The sequence below is a fragment of the Ranitomeya imitator genome, chromosome 2 (genome assembly GCF_032444005.1).
Source record: "Ranitomeya imitator isolate aRanImi1 chromosome 2, aRanImi1.pri, whole genome shotgun sequence".
Taxonomy (NCBI): domain Eukaryota; kingdom Metazoa; phylum Chordata; class Amphibia; order Anura; family Dendrobatidae; genus Ranitomeya; species Ranitomeya imitator.
In genome coordinates, this window is record NC_091283.1 from 572914948 (window position 1) to 572930478 (window position 15531).

The 15531-nt window shown below is 42.1% G+C and overlaps 1 protein-coding gene across 1 annotated transcript in view; it reads right to left on the minus strand.

Annotated features, from left to right (window-relative positions):
• The window catches only part of CASKIN2 (CASK interacting protein 2), a 91137-nt gene that overhangs the window by 2166 nt on the left and 73440 nt on the right, over positions 1-15531 (minus strand). The window contains exons 16-20 of the mRNA XM_069752185.1: positions 10802-10912; positions 10614-10715; positions 10047-10185; positions 8467-9948; positions 5416-5659 (exon numbers count right to left, since the gene is read on the minus strand). Coding sequence (XP_069608286.1) covers positions 5416-5659; positions 8467-9948; positions 10047-10185; positions 10614-10715; positions 10802-10912 — 2078 coding nt within the window. The remainder of the gene's footprint in view (positions 1-5415; positions 5660-8466; positions 9949-10046; positions 10186-10613; positions 10716-10801; positions 10913-15531) is intronic.

The following is a 15531-nucleotide window of genomic DNA, read 5'->3' on the forward strand; positions in this document are numbered from 1 at the left end:
ATAGTTGGTCGCTGGAGAGCTGTCTGTGTGACAGCTCTCCAACGACCACACAGCGACGCTGCAGCGATCGGGATCGTTGTCTAGATCGCTGCAGCGTTGCTAAATGTGATGGTACCTTTAGTTAACTGGTGTCCCTCTGGTGGAGGTGTGAATTGTATCCATGTAGTGAGTCATAAATCCAGGTGTTAAATTAAGTCCTAGTGTCATCATGGGTGACTTCAACATCCCCATTGATACTCTTCAGTCAACAGCCTCCAAACTTCTGTCCCTTACCTCATCCTTTGGACTTACTCAGTGGTCCTCCGCAGCCACCCACACAGACGGACATAAATTAGACCTGGTATTCACCCGTCTCTGCTCTCTATCTAACTTCACCACCTCCCCTCTCCCTCTATCTGACCACCATCTGCTCACCTTCTCATCCCTGTCCTCCTCACTGGTCATCCATGTCCAGCAAAATGCGCACCCCCGCAGAAACCTTGCACACCTAGACACCCACACACTCTCTGACTATCCTACCACTGGCATCCATATCCTCACTCCACGACACAGACAGTGCCACTGCTTTCTACAATGCCACTCTTGCATCAGCTATTGATACAGTTGCCCCTCTCGTTCATGGCAGAGTGCGACGTATCAATAGACAACCCTGGCACAATACCACCACTAAAAAGCTCCGGCAAGTGTCCAGGGTTGCGGAGCGGCGTTGGAAGAAAACACACTTGCATGACGACTTCACTGCATTCCAACATGCAACACTCGCTTTTAAATCTGCTCTCACCTGTGCTAAACAGGCCTACTTCACAACCCTCGTATCTTCCCTATCCTACAACCCCAAACGGTTATTCAAAACCTTTAACTAACCTATCCTGGATCTCCTCATACCTTTCCAACCGCACATTCAGCGTCTCCCACACTACCTCCTCTGTTATGAATAGGTAATTCAGAACCACAATGGACCTTGAAGTTCAGAGCACACAAAGTGACCTGACAATAACCAAAAAACATAGGACGAGCTCTGAGACGTGGGAACTCTGCTGACCGCAATCCCTAATCCTATCACACCACACTAGAGGTAGCCGTGGATTGCGCCTAACGCTCCCTATGCAACTCGGCACAGCCTGAGAAACTAGCTAGGCCTGAAGACAGAAAAATAAGCCTTCCTTGCCTCAGAGAAATTCCCCAAAGGAAAAGGCAGCCCCCCACATATAATGACTGTGAGTAAGATGAAAACACAAACACAGAGATGAAATAGATTAAGCAAAGTGAGGCCCGACTTACTGAATAGACCGAGGATAGGAAAGATAGCTTTGCGGTCAACACAAAAACCTACAAACAACCACGCAGAGGGGCAAAAAGACCCTCCGCACCGACTAACGGTACGGAGGTGCTCCCTCTGCGTCTCAGAGCTTCCAGCAAGCAAGGAAAACCAATAAAGCAAGCTGGACAGAAAATATAGCAACAAAAGTAACACAAGCAGAACTTAGCTTATGCTGAGCAGACAGGCCACAGGAACGATCCAGGAGGAAGCAAGACCAATACTAGAACATTGACTGGAGGCCAGGATCAAAGCACTAGGTGGAGTTAAATAGAGCAGCACCTAACGACTTAACCTCATCACCTGAGGAAGGAAACTCAGAAGCCGCAGTACCACTCGTGACCACAGGAGGGATCTTGATCACAGAATTCACAACACTCCTCATCCCACCCTCTCTCTGTTGGAGTCCCCCAAGGCTCTGTTCTAGGACCTCTACTCTTCTCAATCTATACACTTGGCTTGGGACAACTCAAAGTCCCATGGATTCCAGTACCACATCTATGCTGATGACACTCCGATCTACCTTTCTGGCCCAGACGTCATCGCTCTGCTGTCCAGAATCCCAGAGTGCCTATCAGCCATATCCTCCTTCTTCTCCTCTCGCTTCCTCAAACTCAAAGTGGACAAATCTGAACTCATCATCTTTCCTCCATCCCATAGATCTTCCTTACTTGACTTATCTATCGAAATCAATGACATCATGCTTTCCCCTGTACCGGAAGTCCGCTGCCTCGAAGTAACCTGCGACTCTGCCCTGTCCTTCAAACCGCACATCCAAGCTCTCTCCACCTGTCGCCTTCAGCTCAAAAATATCTCCAGAATCCGTTCTTTCCTCAACCGTCAATCTACCAAAATGCTTGTGCATGCCCTCATCATCTCCCGCCTTGACTACTGCAACATCCTTTTCTGCGGCCTCCCTGCTAACACCCTTGCACCTCTCCAGTCCATCCTTAACTCTGCTGCCCAACTAATTCATCTCTCTCCTCACTACTCCTCTGCTTCCCCCCTCTGCAAATCACTTCACTGGCTCCCATTCCCTCAGCGTATCCAGTTCAAATTACTAATACTGACCTATAAAGCCATCCATAACCTGTCTCCTCCATATAGCTCTGAACTAATCTCCCGATATCTTCCCTCACGTAATCGCCGGTCTCCCAAGACCTCCTTCTCTCCTCCACACTTATTCGCTCCTCATCCAATCGCCTCCAAGACTTCTCACGAATATTCCCCATCCTCTGGAATTCTTTGCCGTAAAACACATCCGACTATCAACCACATTCGGATCCTTCAGACGGAACCTGAAAACCCATCTCTTCAGGAAAGCCTACAGCTTGCACTGACCCCGCTGGCTCATCACTACCTAAGCTACCGCTTCACCAACACCGGAGCTCCTGCAACCCTCAACCTACTGTCTCCTTCCCCATAATCCTGTAGAATGTAAGCCCGCAAGGGCAGGGTCCTCGCCCCTCTGTATCAGTCCGTCATTATTAGTTTGTTTACTGTAAGTGATATCTGTAACTTGTATGTAACCCCTTCTCATGTACAGCACCATGGAATCAATGGTGCTATATAAATAAATAATAATAATACAAAAATAATTGAACATCTTTATCAGTTTGAATTCCCGAATGCCTCCCTCTGTCATCCTAAAAAATACTGTTTAGTATTAAGACTTTTAAATTCGTCATACAATGACCAGGTCCACAGAAATGTTTTCATCATTTATCCCTGTTTGCAGTTTCTTCATGATTTCCCTAATATACAACCCCTGGCAAAAATTTTGTAATCACTGGCCTTGGAGAATGTTCATTCAGTTGTTTAATTCTGTAGAAAAAGAGCAAATCACAGACATGGCAAGAGCAATCGGAGAAAGTTGGAGCCAGATTGATGAAGAGTACTGTTTGACACTCATTATGTCCATGCCTCAGAGACTACAAGCTGTTATAAACGCCAGAGGTGGTGCAACAAAATTCTTGTGATGTGTTGGAGTGTTTTTTTTGTTTGTTTTTCATGATTCCATAATTTTTTCCTCAGGATTGAGCGATTCCATAATTTTTCCCCTATGCTTGGATAAAAAAGTAACCATTACTGACTACCACATTTTTTATTCTTGATTTCTTTTAGTGTTTCTTAAAGCCAGAAAGTTGCCATTTGAAATGACTTTAGTTTTGTGCCATGTCTGTTATCTGCTTTTTTTCTACAAAATTAAACAACTGAATGAACATCCTCCAAGGCCGGTGATTCCAAAAATTTTGCCAGGGATTGTAGATACCTCCAGGACACCTTGTACATTGTATCATGTACACCACACTGGAGGTTGTACATGAAAAGAAATCCGTGACCTTATACTCCTGATTTGTGTTTGGTATGCGAACTGTATTTGTGGGTATTCTGTGGGTACAAGTTTTGCATTTTTTATTGTTACATGGGAATGTGCCCGTCCCGGACGGTGATGAGAGGACACTTCTGACGAGATTCCTTAAATTTGGGGGCTGTTTGTAGGAGAGAAGTGGTAATTCTGTGAATATGTGATTCAGTCTATGATCTATGTGGAATATGGGTTTTAATATCCCTTAAATGCTGTGCTCTTGTCTTATTAAGACATTTGTAAACCTACCTGATTGAGCCTCTGTGCTCTGAAATTTTGCAAATATATTTTTTTCTGGTTAGCCAATAAAAGTATCATTCTGAGAATACTTTTGTCACTTTTAGGCATAATTTACATTGATTTTTTCCTGGCTAACACGGTACCACAACATCATTTTTTTACTGTAAATAATTGTATAGGTCTGTGACGTTGAGGAACTCCATGCCATCACACTGTGGTGAGCGTCACTACTGAGGCACGTTACGTAACTGCGGCATTGTGGGCACTTTAGAAACGCAAGTTTCTTTTAAATCTTTTTTTCTTAAATAATCATGTTATATCCTATCTGACCCCAGCGATACCAAGGACAAGCCTCTGGAGCCAAGTATTGAATAGCGTGGAAGTGTGCATGATGAACACCAGCACCATTTACTGTCTATGTGACTACTAGAAATACCTAAGCGCTGTACTAGGCAGTCCCATAGTTAAAGATGGGAGAATCTATTTGCAGGACTCCGGGTTCCACTGGCCAGGTCCGTATTCTGTGACCACTGGACAGGAGGCTCTTCTTTATGATTAGCCAGAACTGGTGCATAATGATCGCTTGCAGCATGACACACACACACACACAAACACACACACAAACACACACGACTTTGCACCAAATCAAAAGGAGTAGTGGTGTATGATAGGAAAGGAGATTCCTAGGTGTCCCACGGTCACAGAGTGCTGACTTGGAAGATGGAATGGAATAAATTACTACATCTCTACTACAGTAGAATGAATAGAGTGGAATCAAAGAATGCACACCTCCACTGCATTCAGGACTCATTTCTGGGATAGCTGGGTGTCCCTGCAGCAGGACCTCCAGCAATCAACACGTTCTCTCATATCCTTTTAATAGAGGATAGTTGTTTTTTTTCTTGGTGTGGAGCAATGCTTTATAGGGAGCATGTCATGTAAAAAATAAAACGTTATTAACCTGCAGATATGGGGTGAATAGTGTTAGGATGCTGCCCAGCGCTCGCACTGAGAGCCCCGCTGCCAGGGGAAATTCATTTTTTCTCCTCTCTGCAGCCCCCGGATTTCAATCACCACTCAGTGCATAGTGAGCGGCAGCTATAGCCATGACACCGGCACTGACTGATTGCGGGCTCTAATGATGAACTGCATGTCAGTCAGTCGGGACGTGGTTACAGCTGCCTCTGACTGAGCACTGAGTAGTGACTGAAGCCGCACCAGCCCACCCCTATGACTGAAAGCCCAGAGCTGCCAGGAGGAATAAAGTTAATATCCTCCTGACAGCGTGGCTCTTGGTGTGGGTGCCGAGCAGCTTCAGAACGCTATTAACTCGCAGATTAACCCCATATCTGCAGGTTAAAAGCTGTTTTATACATGACGGGTGCCCTTTAAAATATGTATTAATCTGTCAATTGTGGCATATTCTAGCAATATGTTCTAACCTATCATCATGGGGACAGCCCCTCATGTTTACTGTAGCATGAATTACCTGATACTTTTTTCTATAGGTTCACGCGCAACTTGGGCTTTCTGTAGTGAGGTGGTATATCTCAATGGCACAAGCTGTGAGTGGTCCTGGTTCTGTGAAGACACCTTATTCCATTCCCTAGTGGCAGTGCAAGATTCGTTTGCCCACACAATGGAATTTGTATGTGGAGGTGGACCATTTGTTCCCCATGAAGGCTTCTGTAGCACCTGTTCTGGTCCCGATATCACCAAGTGTGCTTGAGAACCTATAAACCATAAAAACGTACAGTTCCTGAATGTTATAATAGCATTTGGAAGCTACATGCAAACAATAAAAGTCCTTAAAACATATAATCCTCATACAAGGAGACTAATGCAACATAACCACATGCCATATAGGTAAATCAATATAGATATTGTGCATTGGCACCATCTGAACATTTGGTAAATCATAGCTCACCGACTCAGCAAGCAAGTGAATTTATGGAAAGCAAACACAGAAGTAAGCGACCCAAGATATAGATCATAAAAAAATCATGTAAGACCATCACAGACCACCAACATGTCGTGTTCCAAATTGTATTTCCACACTCATAAAAATGCACCCAAGGTTTGTCACATGCTGGATAAAGTGACCCTCTAATTTTGGAATATTCTGACATTTCATTGAGACCCTGGCTAGGATCAGTGTGGGTCCATAACACTGTAGAGCAGGTTAATTACAATCTTGTGTTAAAAGATTATTCCCGTCTTCGAAGACAAGTACTTTTACAAAGTGTTAAAAAATAAACTTTGCAATTTATTATTAAGATTATTTGCTCGATTATCCCCAAATCTTTAATTTTTCTTTGTAATTGATTGCTGCTCATTTTGTAGGAAATTAGCTGCCGCTGCTGCAGTAGCCAAACATGCGCAGTGCCTACGAGAGCTTTCAAGTGAGCATTTAAGCACTACAATCATTTTCTCTATTTTTTTTAGAGCCAAATAGGACTAAGAACTTGAGAAACTGTGTTAGACATGATTTAAAAAAAAAAAAAAAAAAGAAAATTAAATCAGTTGTCTCACAAAAACATAATGGGACATGAACAAAATTGCATTCACTCTTTAAAAAACAAAAACAGTAAGGTTCAAAGATGGCAATAAGGGTTGCGTCATCAGATACCTACAGTAAAGGGGAGTTAGTGCTCTTTGTTCTTTGACCGGGGATTTACCATTTAACTCAATAGGAATGAATTACAATGCGATAAAAAAAATAATTTTCATCACCAAAAGCCTTAGAAAGAGGTTGTCGCACAAGCAAAGTACATTTTAATCACTAGATCTTGGAATAAACAAAGTTCCACAATTGAACGTGTAAAAAAAAAAATTCCTGTGGGCAATAATCTTATAAATGTGTCCCTGCTGTGTACTGTGTAATGGCTGTGTCTGACCGTTCAGGAACACGGTCTGATCTTACCACAGCTCCTGGGCAGGGGAGGAAGCAAAAGAGTATAAAGATAGGATAGAATGGGGTCGCAGTTGATTCTTTTTGTGAGGTAAAACATTTCACCTTCTTCTAGGTAAAGCGTTGTTTAACCCCTTAACCCCGGAGCTTTTTTCGGTTTTGTGTTTTCGTTTGTCGCTTCACAGAGTAATAACTTTTTATTTTTCCGTCAATGTGGCCGTGTGAGTGCTTGTTTTTTTTGCGGGACGAGTTGTAACTTTGAAAGACACCATTGGTTTTACCATGTCATGTACTAGAAAACGGGAAAAAAAAATACCAAGTGCAGTGAAATTGCAAAAAAAAGTGCAATCCCACACTTGTTTTCTGTTTGGCTTTTTTACTAGGTTCATTAAATGCTAAAATTGTCCTGCCATTATGATTCTCCAGGTTATTACGAGTTCATAGACAACAAACATGTCTAGGTTATTTTGTTATCTAAGTAGTGAAAAAAAATTCCAAACTTTGTTAAAAAAAAATGTGCCATTTTCCTATACCCGTAGCGTCTCCATTTTTCATGATCTCGGGTTGGGTGATGATACCATTTTGGTAGATATGATCTTTTAATCGCCTGTTATTGAATTTTAATGCAATGTCGCAGCGACCAAAAAAAACATAATTTTGGCGTTTTGACTTTTTTTTTCACTATACCGTTTAGCAACCAGTTTAACCCCTTTTCTTTCACAGATTGGGCGATTCTGAACTTGGCGATAACAAATCTGTGTAGATTTGATTTGATTATCATTTTGAATGGGGGGTGATTTGAACTTTTATATATATATATATATATATATATATATATATATATATATATATATATATATTTTTTTTTTTTATGTATATATATATATATATTTTTTTTTAAAAACATTTTTTTTCTTTTTTACTTTTGGCATGCTTCAATAGTCTCCAAAGGAGACTAGAAACTTTCATAGCCCGATCGGCTCTGCTACATAGAGGCGATGGTCAGATCGCCTCTATATAGCAGATTTACTGACTTGCTATGAGCAAGCCGGCACAGCAAGCCGGCACTGACAACCATAGAGGTCTCCAGGAGTGCGTATTTCTGACGTGATTGATTAAAAGCGCCATTTAAATGCCACTGTCAGAGTTTGACAGCGGCATGTAACTAGTTAATAACCGAGGGTGGATCGCGATTCCACTGATGGCTATTGCGGGCACATGTCAGCTGTTTAAAACAGCTGCCATGTCCCTCAGAACATGTGGGCTCATCGCTGGAGCCCAAATCAAAGGGAGGGGGTCTAACTTCAGGGTACTATTACGCCCGATGTCGGTAAGGGGTTAAACACAGAAAATCAGCTGTGATCCCACGCTGTCCTATCTGCATACCCTCTTGTTTCCGGTGCCCAGGAGCTGTGGTATGATCAGACAATGTCCCTGTATGGTCAGACACAGCCATTACACAGTCAATAGCAAGGACACACTTCACAGCGGGATTTTTCTTTTTAAACTTATCTTATTGTGGTACTTATTACTATTCCAAGATTTATTTATTACAATGAATTTTGTATGTTGGAAAACCCCATTAAATCATATTAAGGATTTCATAGCATTTCTGACTGGGTACATTACCTATTTTTTCTGTTTCCCTTCTCTTCTCAATTTCTTCTTGATGTTTGTCTCTTCTTTCCAAGCCTAGAGAACCTTTCTCAATCTTGGCTATTCTGTTCACAACAGAATCTGGTGCTGGAGGACCACATAAAGTGCTTGCTTCGGCTGGTATAGGGTTAGTTAGACTCTTGAGATCTGCTTCTTCATGGCTGCCGGCCTCTCTGTCTTTGATTTTTGGCCTTCTCTTCACTGTATCAGATTCAGTGAGGTTAAATTCCAGCTCTGCATTTACTTTGGAGCCATGAGTCTCGGTAAGAAATTTAGCATCAAGATTTGGCTTAGGACTGATAAGGGGTTTGACTCCTATAGAAACCTCTTTTTTTGTGTCGGGAATTTGAGGTGCTTCAGAGTTGGCATGTGAATGCACAGGATTTTGTGACTGTACCGCTGAGAACAGTTCTGCTGCTGTAACAAACTCTGCCTTGGTTGATGGTGGTTTGGGCCTTTGTTTGATGGTAAGGTTTCCCTCCTCAGCAAAAGGAATGCTCTCACTTGAGCTATGCTGTGATGAGATATTTTCTTCTTTTCTCTCGTCTTCTTGTCTTACTGCAAGTGGCAATGATAATCTCCCCTCCACTCCGGCGGCTGATTCACTCACTGTTCTTCTTCGAGCCCCAGAATTCTCCAAGACTTCAGTTTTAGAAAACTCTGTTGGTTTAAATTCCAGCTGTCCCTCCAAACTTGCCGCTATGCTTTTCACAGAGTTATTTCCAACAGTAGTTCCGCCATCCACACTAGACATGGAACTTAGTCTCTTAGGAGGTGGTGGAGGTGGACCCTTTCTGCGTGCCCGTACAGCAAAAGATTGACTTCGCAGGACTTTCTTTACTGGCTGCCCATTTGTGAGGGAACTACGACCTGGGCGACGGGTAAGTGTCGCATAAGAACTCAGCGTAGCTGATCCTGAAGTTGCCGTTTTCTCATCCTCCTCTGGTTCTCCATCTGACAAAGCATAGCGACATACGCTCAATGAACGTTTTTTCAAAGCGGGCTTGGGAGGAGGCACAGGAGGCTCTGGACGGTCAGAGCAACCATTTGCAATATTTTGTAATTGGTCCATTCCCTCTGGCAAGTTCCTTTCCAGTAAATTGGAGTCCAAAACTTTAAAGTTAGTGAGTACTGGAGCTTGGAGAGTCATAGAGTCTTGAGAGTGACCCGAGCCCTGCGAACGAGAACTAATACTCTCCTGACTATATGAACGCCTTCCCATACACAGCATCTCTCCGCCATGTGTTAATGCACTTTGGAGTTCCCGGCTTAACTCCACATTTTTAAAGGTCTGTAGTTTTGGGGTAACTGGTGGTTCTCCATTTTCAAGATGCTCTACAACAGGAACAGATGACAATGAACCTGATTTTCTAGATCTTAAGGTTCCTCCGCTTGTGTATCCTTTTTGGAGATCAAGCAAGCGTTTGACGCCCAGAAGCAACTTCTTTTGGTGTCCTGAGAAATATAATAAAATCATTTTAGTAATGCATCTGTTACTGTATGCACATAGAACCAGTGTGAGCCAACTAAAAATGATTTCATGTTTCTTTTACCTAGTCTATGAATTCCAATCTCCTGCAAGTCCTCCCATGTCAGTTCTGTCACACTAGTTAGAGATTCGTATCCATTTTCCGACAGCTGCTTGTGGTACTCAGGAAGTCCCAACTGAGAAAGCCAATCCCACAGGTCTACCTAAATAACCAAATGAGAAGAGACACTTCCATTACACAGAAGAAGCAGTACGCGTTAAAATGATGCTTTGAGAAAGTGGATAAGGGGCTCCTCTACATTATAGGCTGCCCTTGTTTTTCCAGCCTTTATTTAAATATCTAATGTCTTCTAACCGATAGTTATTTCTAAACCATCATCATCTGTGTCACGTCACAGACTGGGCACCCCTAATCTAAGTAAATTCCATGCATTTTGTATTGTTTTGCACATTCCTGTGGCTCAGTTTCTTAAACTAATGGGGTGCTTTCCCCCCCAGGACCTGTAAAAGGCTTTATGTGACTTTGGTGTAGCTCCCAATTTAAAATATAATTTCTGTAAGAATAATTGGGGTTACAAAAATGAAGTTTAAATAAAAGGTGTTGACTAGGAATACTACAGGGAATTCTCACTGGTGTTTTTTGAGGAAGTCCATCTGCAACGCTCAGTCTGCTGATCTCAGTAGAAATTTTCTTTCTGTGCCCAGGTTTTGTTACACCAATTGCTGTGAGATCCTATAGGATAAAAGGGAATCATTAAGTATTTACAGAATGATAGCCGACTTTTGTATGTGAACCTATTATTGCTTAATCACCCTCACCTCTGGGGTCATGCGACTGATTGTCGAAAGATCATAGCCTGCGGACAAAAAGTTCCCTACATACATGTCCAGCTGGAAGCTGCGAAGCCAGCAATATATAAGCTCTGCGTCCTACAGAATAATCAGACAAAAGAGTTACAATGTATATACTATGCTTAGCAAAATTGTCTATCATCTAACAAGACTCACAACTGTCAATAAGACGTTTCCCAGAACTAATTTCTGAATATTTTAAACTTTGCACCTATATATAATTTTTATACAGGTTGGGTAACTTTGTAAATACAATAAATTACCTATCTGATACTAATCCTGAGTGACAGCCCATAGATGAGCCCAGAGGAGCTTTCTCATGTTCATTGTTGCTTATGAAATCAGACACCACAACGCCAAAGAACTAAAGCAGTTCAGCTTAACTTCCCAGTGCAAAAGATTCTGGGAGAAATAGATTTTCTGCGTAACACCGAATAGAGCTTTATATAAAGACTGCGCTTCCCTAACTGCAGGGCATCTGAACAGGCTCTGTACAACAATGAACATGAAGGGAATACCGGGCGGTTTTAGACAAAGCCTGAAAATGTTAGAAAAATTATAATGCAAATTTTGCGGGACGACTAAATAAAATGTAAAGCAATGCGTTTCCCAAGTTACAAACTGTAATTGTTTTATTTTTATTTATTTTTTTAGATAATTTCAAAACGGATATTGCAAAATTGCAGTAAACATATAAATAAACAAATTACCAGGATAAAAGATGAACTTTAGGAAGTAGGAAGGCAAACACTTGTGTAGTGTATAGCTCCCAACAGTAAGGGTACCTTCACACAGTGGCATTTTGATTGCTACAACGGCACGATTCGTGACGTTCCAGCGATATATCCGTGACGTTCCAGCGATCTCGCTGTGTCTGACACGCTCCTGCGATCAGGGACCCCGCTGAGAATCATACGTCGTAGCAGATAGTTTGAAACTTTCTTTCGTCGTCTAGTGTCCCGCTGTGGCGGCATGATCGCATGGTGTAACAAAGGTGTGCACGATATTGTATACGATGTGCGCATAGTAACCAACGGCTTCTACATCGCACATACGTCATGAAATTATCGCTCCAGCGTCGTACATTGCAAAGTGTGACAGCAGTCTACGACGCTGGAGCGATATTGTTACGATGCTGGAGCGTCACGGATCGTGCCGTCGTAGCGATCAAAATGCCACTGTGACGGTACAACAGTTACAGACATTCCTAAAGTTGCATTAGTCAAATAATAATCACAAGCTTCAAAACAACACATTTTTATAAGAGAACTGCGGTGAAACTGATGTCTGTTTTAATAAGTATTAGTAAAAAATTAAAAAAAATAGGACCTACCTCCTCGAAAATTACTTTATTTTTAATATATCATATACACATTACATATTTATATCAACCTACACAATTAAGGTATGCACAAATCTGCAATAATGTAAGAGTAAAATAAAACAAAATAAAAAAAAACAAAAAACCAGAAAATACAAAAAAAAAAATACATGAAAAAATGCAAATTTACGTTTTTTTAGTTTTTTTTTATTATTTTTTTTATTTAACTTGATGATTTATACATTGGGTACGGAAAGTATTCAGACCCCTTTAAACTTTTTACTCTGTTTCATTGCAGCCATTTGGTAAATTCAAAAAAGTTCATTTTTTTTCACATTAATGTACACTCTGCACCCCATCTTGACTAAAAAAAAACAAAAAAAAAAAAACAAGAAATGAAGACATTTTTGCAAATGTAATAAAGAAATACTGAACTATCACATGGTCATAAGTATTTAGACCCTTTGCTCAGACGCTCATGTTTAAGTCACATGCGGTCCATTTCCTTGTGATCCTCCTTTAGATGGTTCTACTCCTTCATTGGAGGCCAGCTGTTTTTAATTAAACTGATAGGACTTGATTTGGAAAGGCACACACCTGTCTATATAAGACCTCACATCCCACAGTGCATGTCAGACCAAATGAGAATCATGAGGTTAAAGGAACTGGCCAAGGAGCTCAGAGACAGAATTGCGGCAAGGCACAGATCTGGCCAAGGTTACAAAAGAATTTCTGCAGTACTCAGGGTGCCTAAGAGCACAGTGGCCTCCATAATCCTTAAATGGAAGAAGTTTGGGACCACCAGAAGTCTTCCTAGACCTGGCCATCTAGCCAAACTGAGCAATCGTGGGAGAAGAGCCTTGGTGATATAGGTAAAGAAGAACCCCAAGATCACTGTGGCTGAGCTCCAGAGATGCAGTAGGGAGATGGGAGAAAGTTCCACAAAGTCAACCATCACTGCAGCCCTCCACCAGTCGGGCCTTTATGGCAGAGTGGCGAAACAGAAGCTTCTTCTCAGTGCAAGACATATGAAAGCCATCATAGTGTTTGCTAAAAAAACACCTGAAGGACTCCCAGACTATGAGAAATAAGATTATCTGGCCTGATGAGATGAAGATAGTCCTTTTTGGTGATAATTCTAAGCGGTATGTGTGGAGAAAACCAGGCACTGCTCATCCCCTGCCCAATACAATCCCAACAGTGAAACATGGTGGTGGCAGCATCATACTATGGGGTGTTTTTCAGCTGCAGGGACAGGACTGGTTGTCACTGAAGGAAACATGAATGCGGTCAAGTATAGAGATATCCTTGATGAAAACCTCTAGCAGAGTGCTCTGGACCTCAGACTTGATTGAAGGTTCACCTTCCAACAAGACAATGACCCAAAGCACACAGCTAAAATAACAAAGGGATGACTTCAGAACGACTGTGACCATTCTTGACTGGCCCAGCTAGAGCCCTGACCTAAACCTAATTGACGGAACTGGAGAAGATCTGCAATGAAGAATGGCAGAGGATCCTGGCGTGAAAAACTTGTTGCATCATTCCCAAGAATACTCATGGCTGTACCAGCTCAAAAGGGTGCTTCTACTCAATACTGAGCAAAGGGTCTGAATACTTATGACCATGTGATATTTCAGTTTTTCTTTGTTAATAAATTTGCAAAAATTACTACGTGTGACATTGTGGTTACTGTAATGTGGACATGCTAAGCCTTAAAATACTATAATATATCTAATATATAAAGGTGTGTGTGTGTGTGTGTGTGTGTGTGTGTGTCCGGGATTGGTATCTGCACCATCGCAGCTACAGCCACAAAATTTTGCACAGTCACATGTCTGGACCCCGAGAGCGTCATAGGCTATGTTGTGAGGCGAAATTTTAACCCCGTGCTTTCCAATTCACCAAACAATTTTGCCCCTATCTACATAATGGGGAAAAAGTGAAAAGAAAAGTGTTTGAAGTAAATTGACAGCTGCCAGATGTGAACAAGGGGGACTTAAAGAATGAGAGCGATGGCGCCAAAGAGTATATACCATACAGTTGCTAAGGTGGGGCCCCGACATGGGATACTCACCACACACGGGGATATGAACACACACACAAAACCTCGCCACAAAAGTCGAAACACAAAAGTCACCGCTCAAAATTCGCCACGTGCAAAATTCGCCACATGCAAAACTAGGCTCACGTGCAAAACTCAGCTCGTGGAAAACTCGCCACATGCAAAACTTGCACACGCGGAAAAATTGCCACATGCACAAAAGTTGCAACACATGCAAAAGTTGCCTCACACAAAACTTGCACATACTCAAAACGCATCACACATAAAACTCGCCACGCGCAAAACTTGCTGCACACAACTTGCTACACTAACCTGTCACAACTCGACACACAAAAAGTTGCTTCATGCATGTCGCCACACGCAACTCAACACACACAACTTGACATATGAAACTCGCCCTAAAACACACGCAAGTCTGGTATTATCCTTCAAAAATAAAAATCTGATTAATAAGCAGACAAACTACAAGAGCAACAAATGTACCATATAGGAAATACGACAGCTGTCAGTCACATGACCTGTTTATTATGTGTACGTGTGAGCTATATACTGCCAGGGGGGAGGGCTTCCTGTTGGCTGGGGATTTATCAGGCTGCCAATTTAGCTTACAAATACTGAGGTAAAAATACTGACCAAATAACGTGTAAACGAGGTCTAATACAGGAGGAGATGACATACAGGTACATACAATATACAGGGGAGATGACACACAGGTATATACTATATACAGGAGCAGATGACACAGGTATATACTATATACAGGAGGAGATGACTTACAGGTATATACTATATATAGGAGGAGATGACATACAGGTATATACTATATACAGAAGGAGATGACACACGTATATACTATCCCATACTACCTCTTCACCTAGCCCCCTCTCTGTTGGATTTCCCCCAGGCTCTGGCCTAGGACCCTTACTCTTATCAATCTATACACTCGGCCTGGGACAACTCATAAGGTCCTATGGCTTCCAGTACCATCTATATGCCAATGACACTCAGATCTACCTCTCTGGCCCAGATCTCACCTCTCTGCTCTCCAGAATCCCAGAGTGTCTATCAGCCATATCCTCCTCCTTCTCCTCTCGCTTCCTCAAGCTCAATGTGGACAAATCTGAACTCATTATCTTTCCTCCATCACGCATATCTTCCCTACCTGATCTATCTATCAAAATAAATGAAATCACACTTTCCCCTGTCCCCAAAATCCACTGCCTCGGAGTAACCCTTGACTCTGCCCTGTCCCTCAAACCGCACATCCAAGCTCTTGCCACCTCCTGTCGCCTCCAGCTCAAAAATATTTCC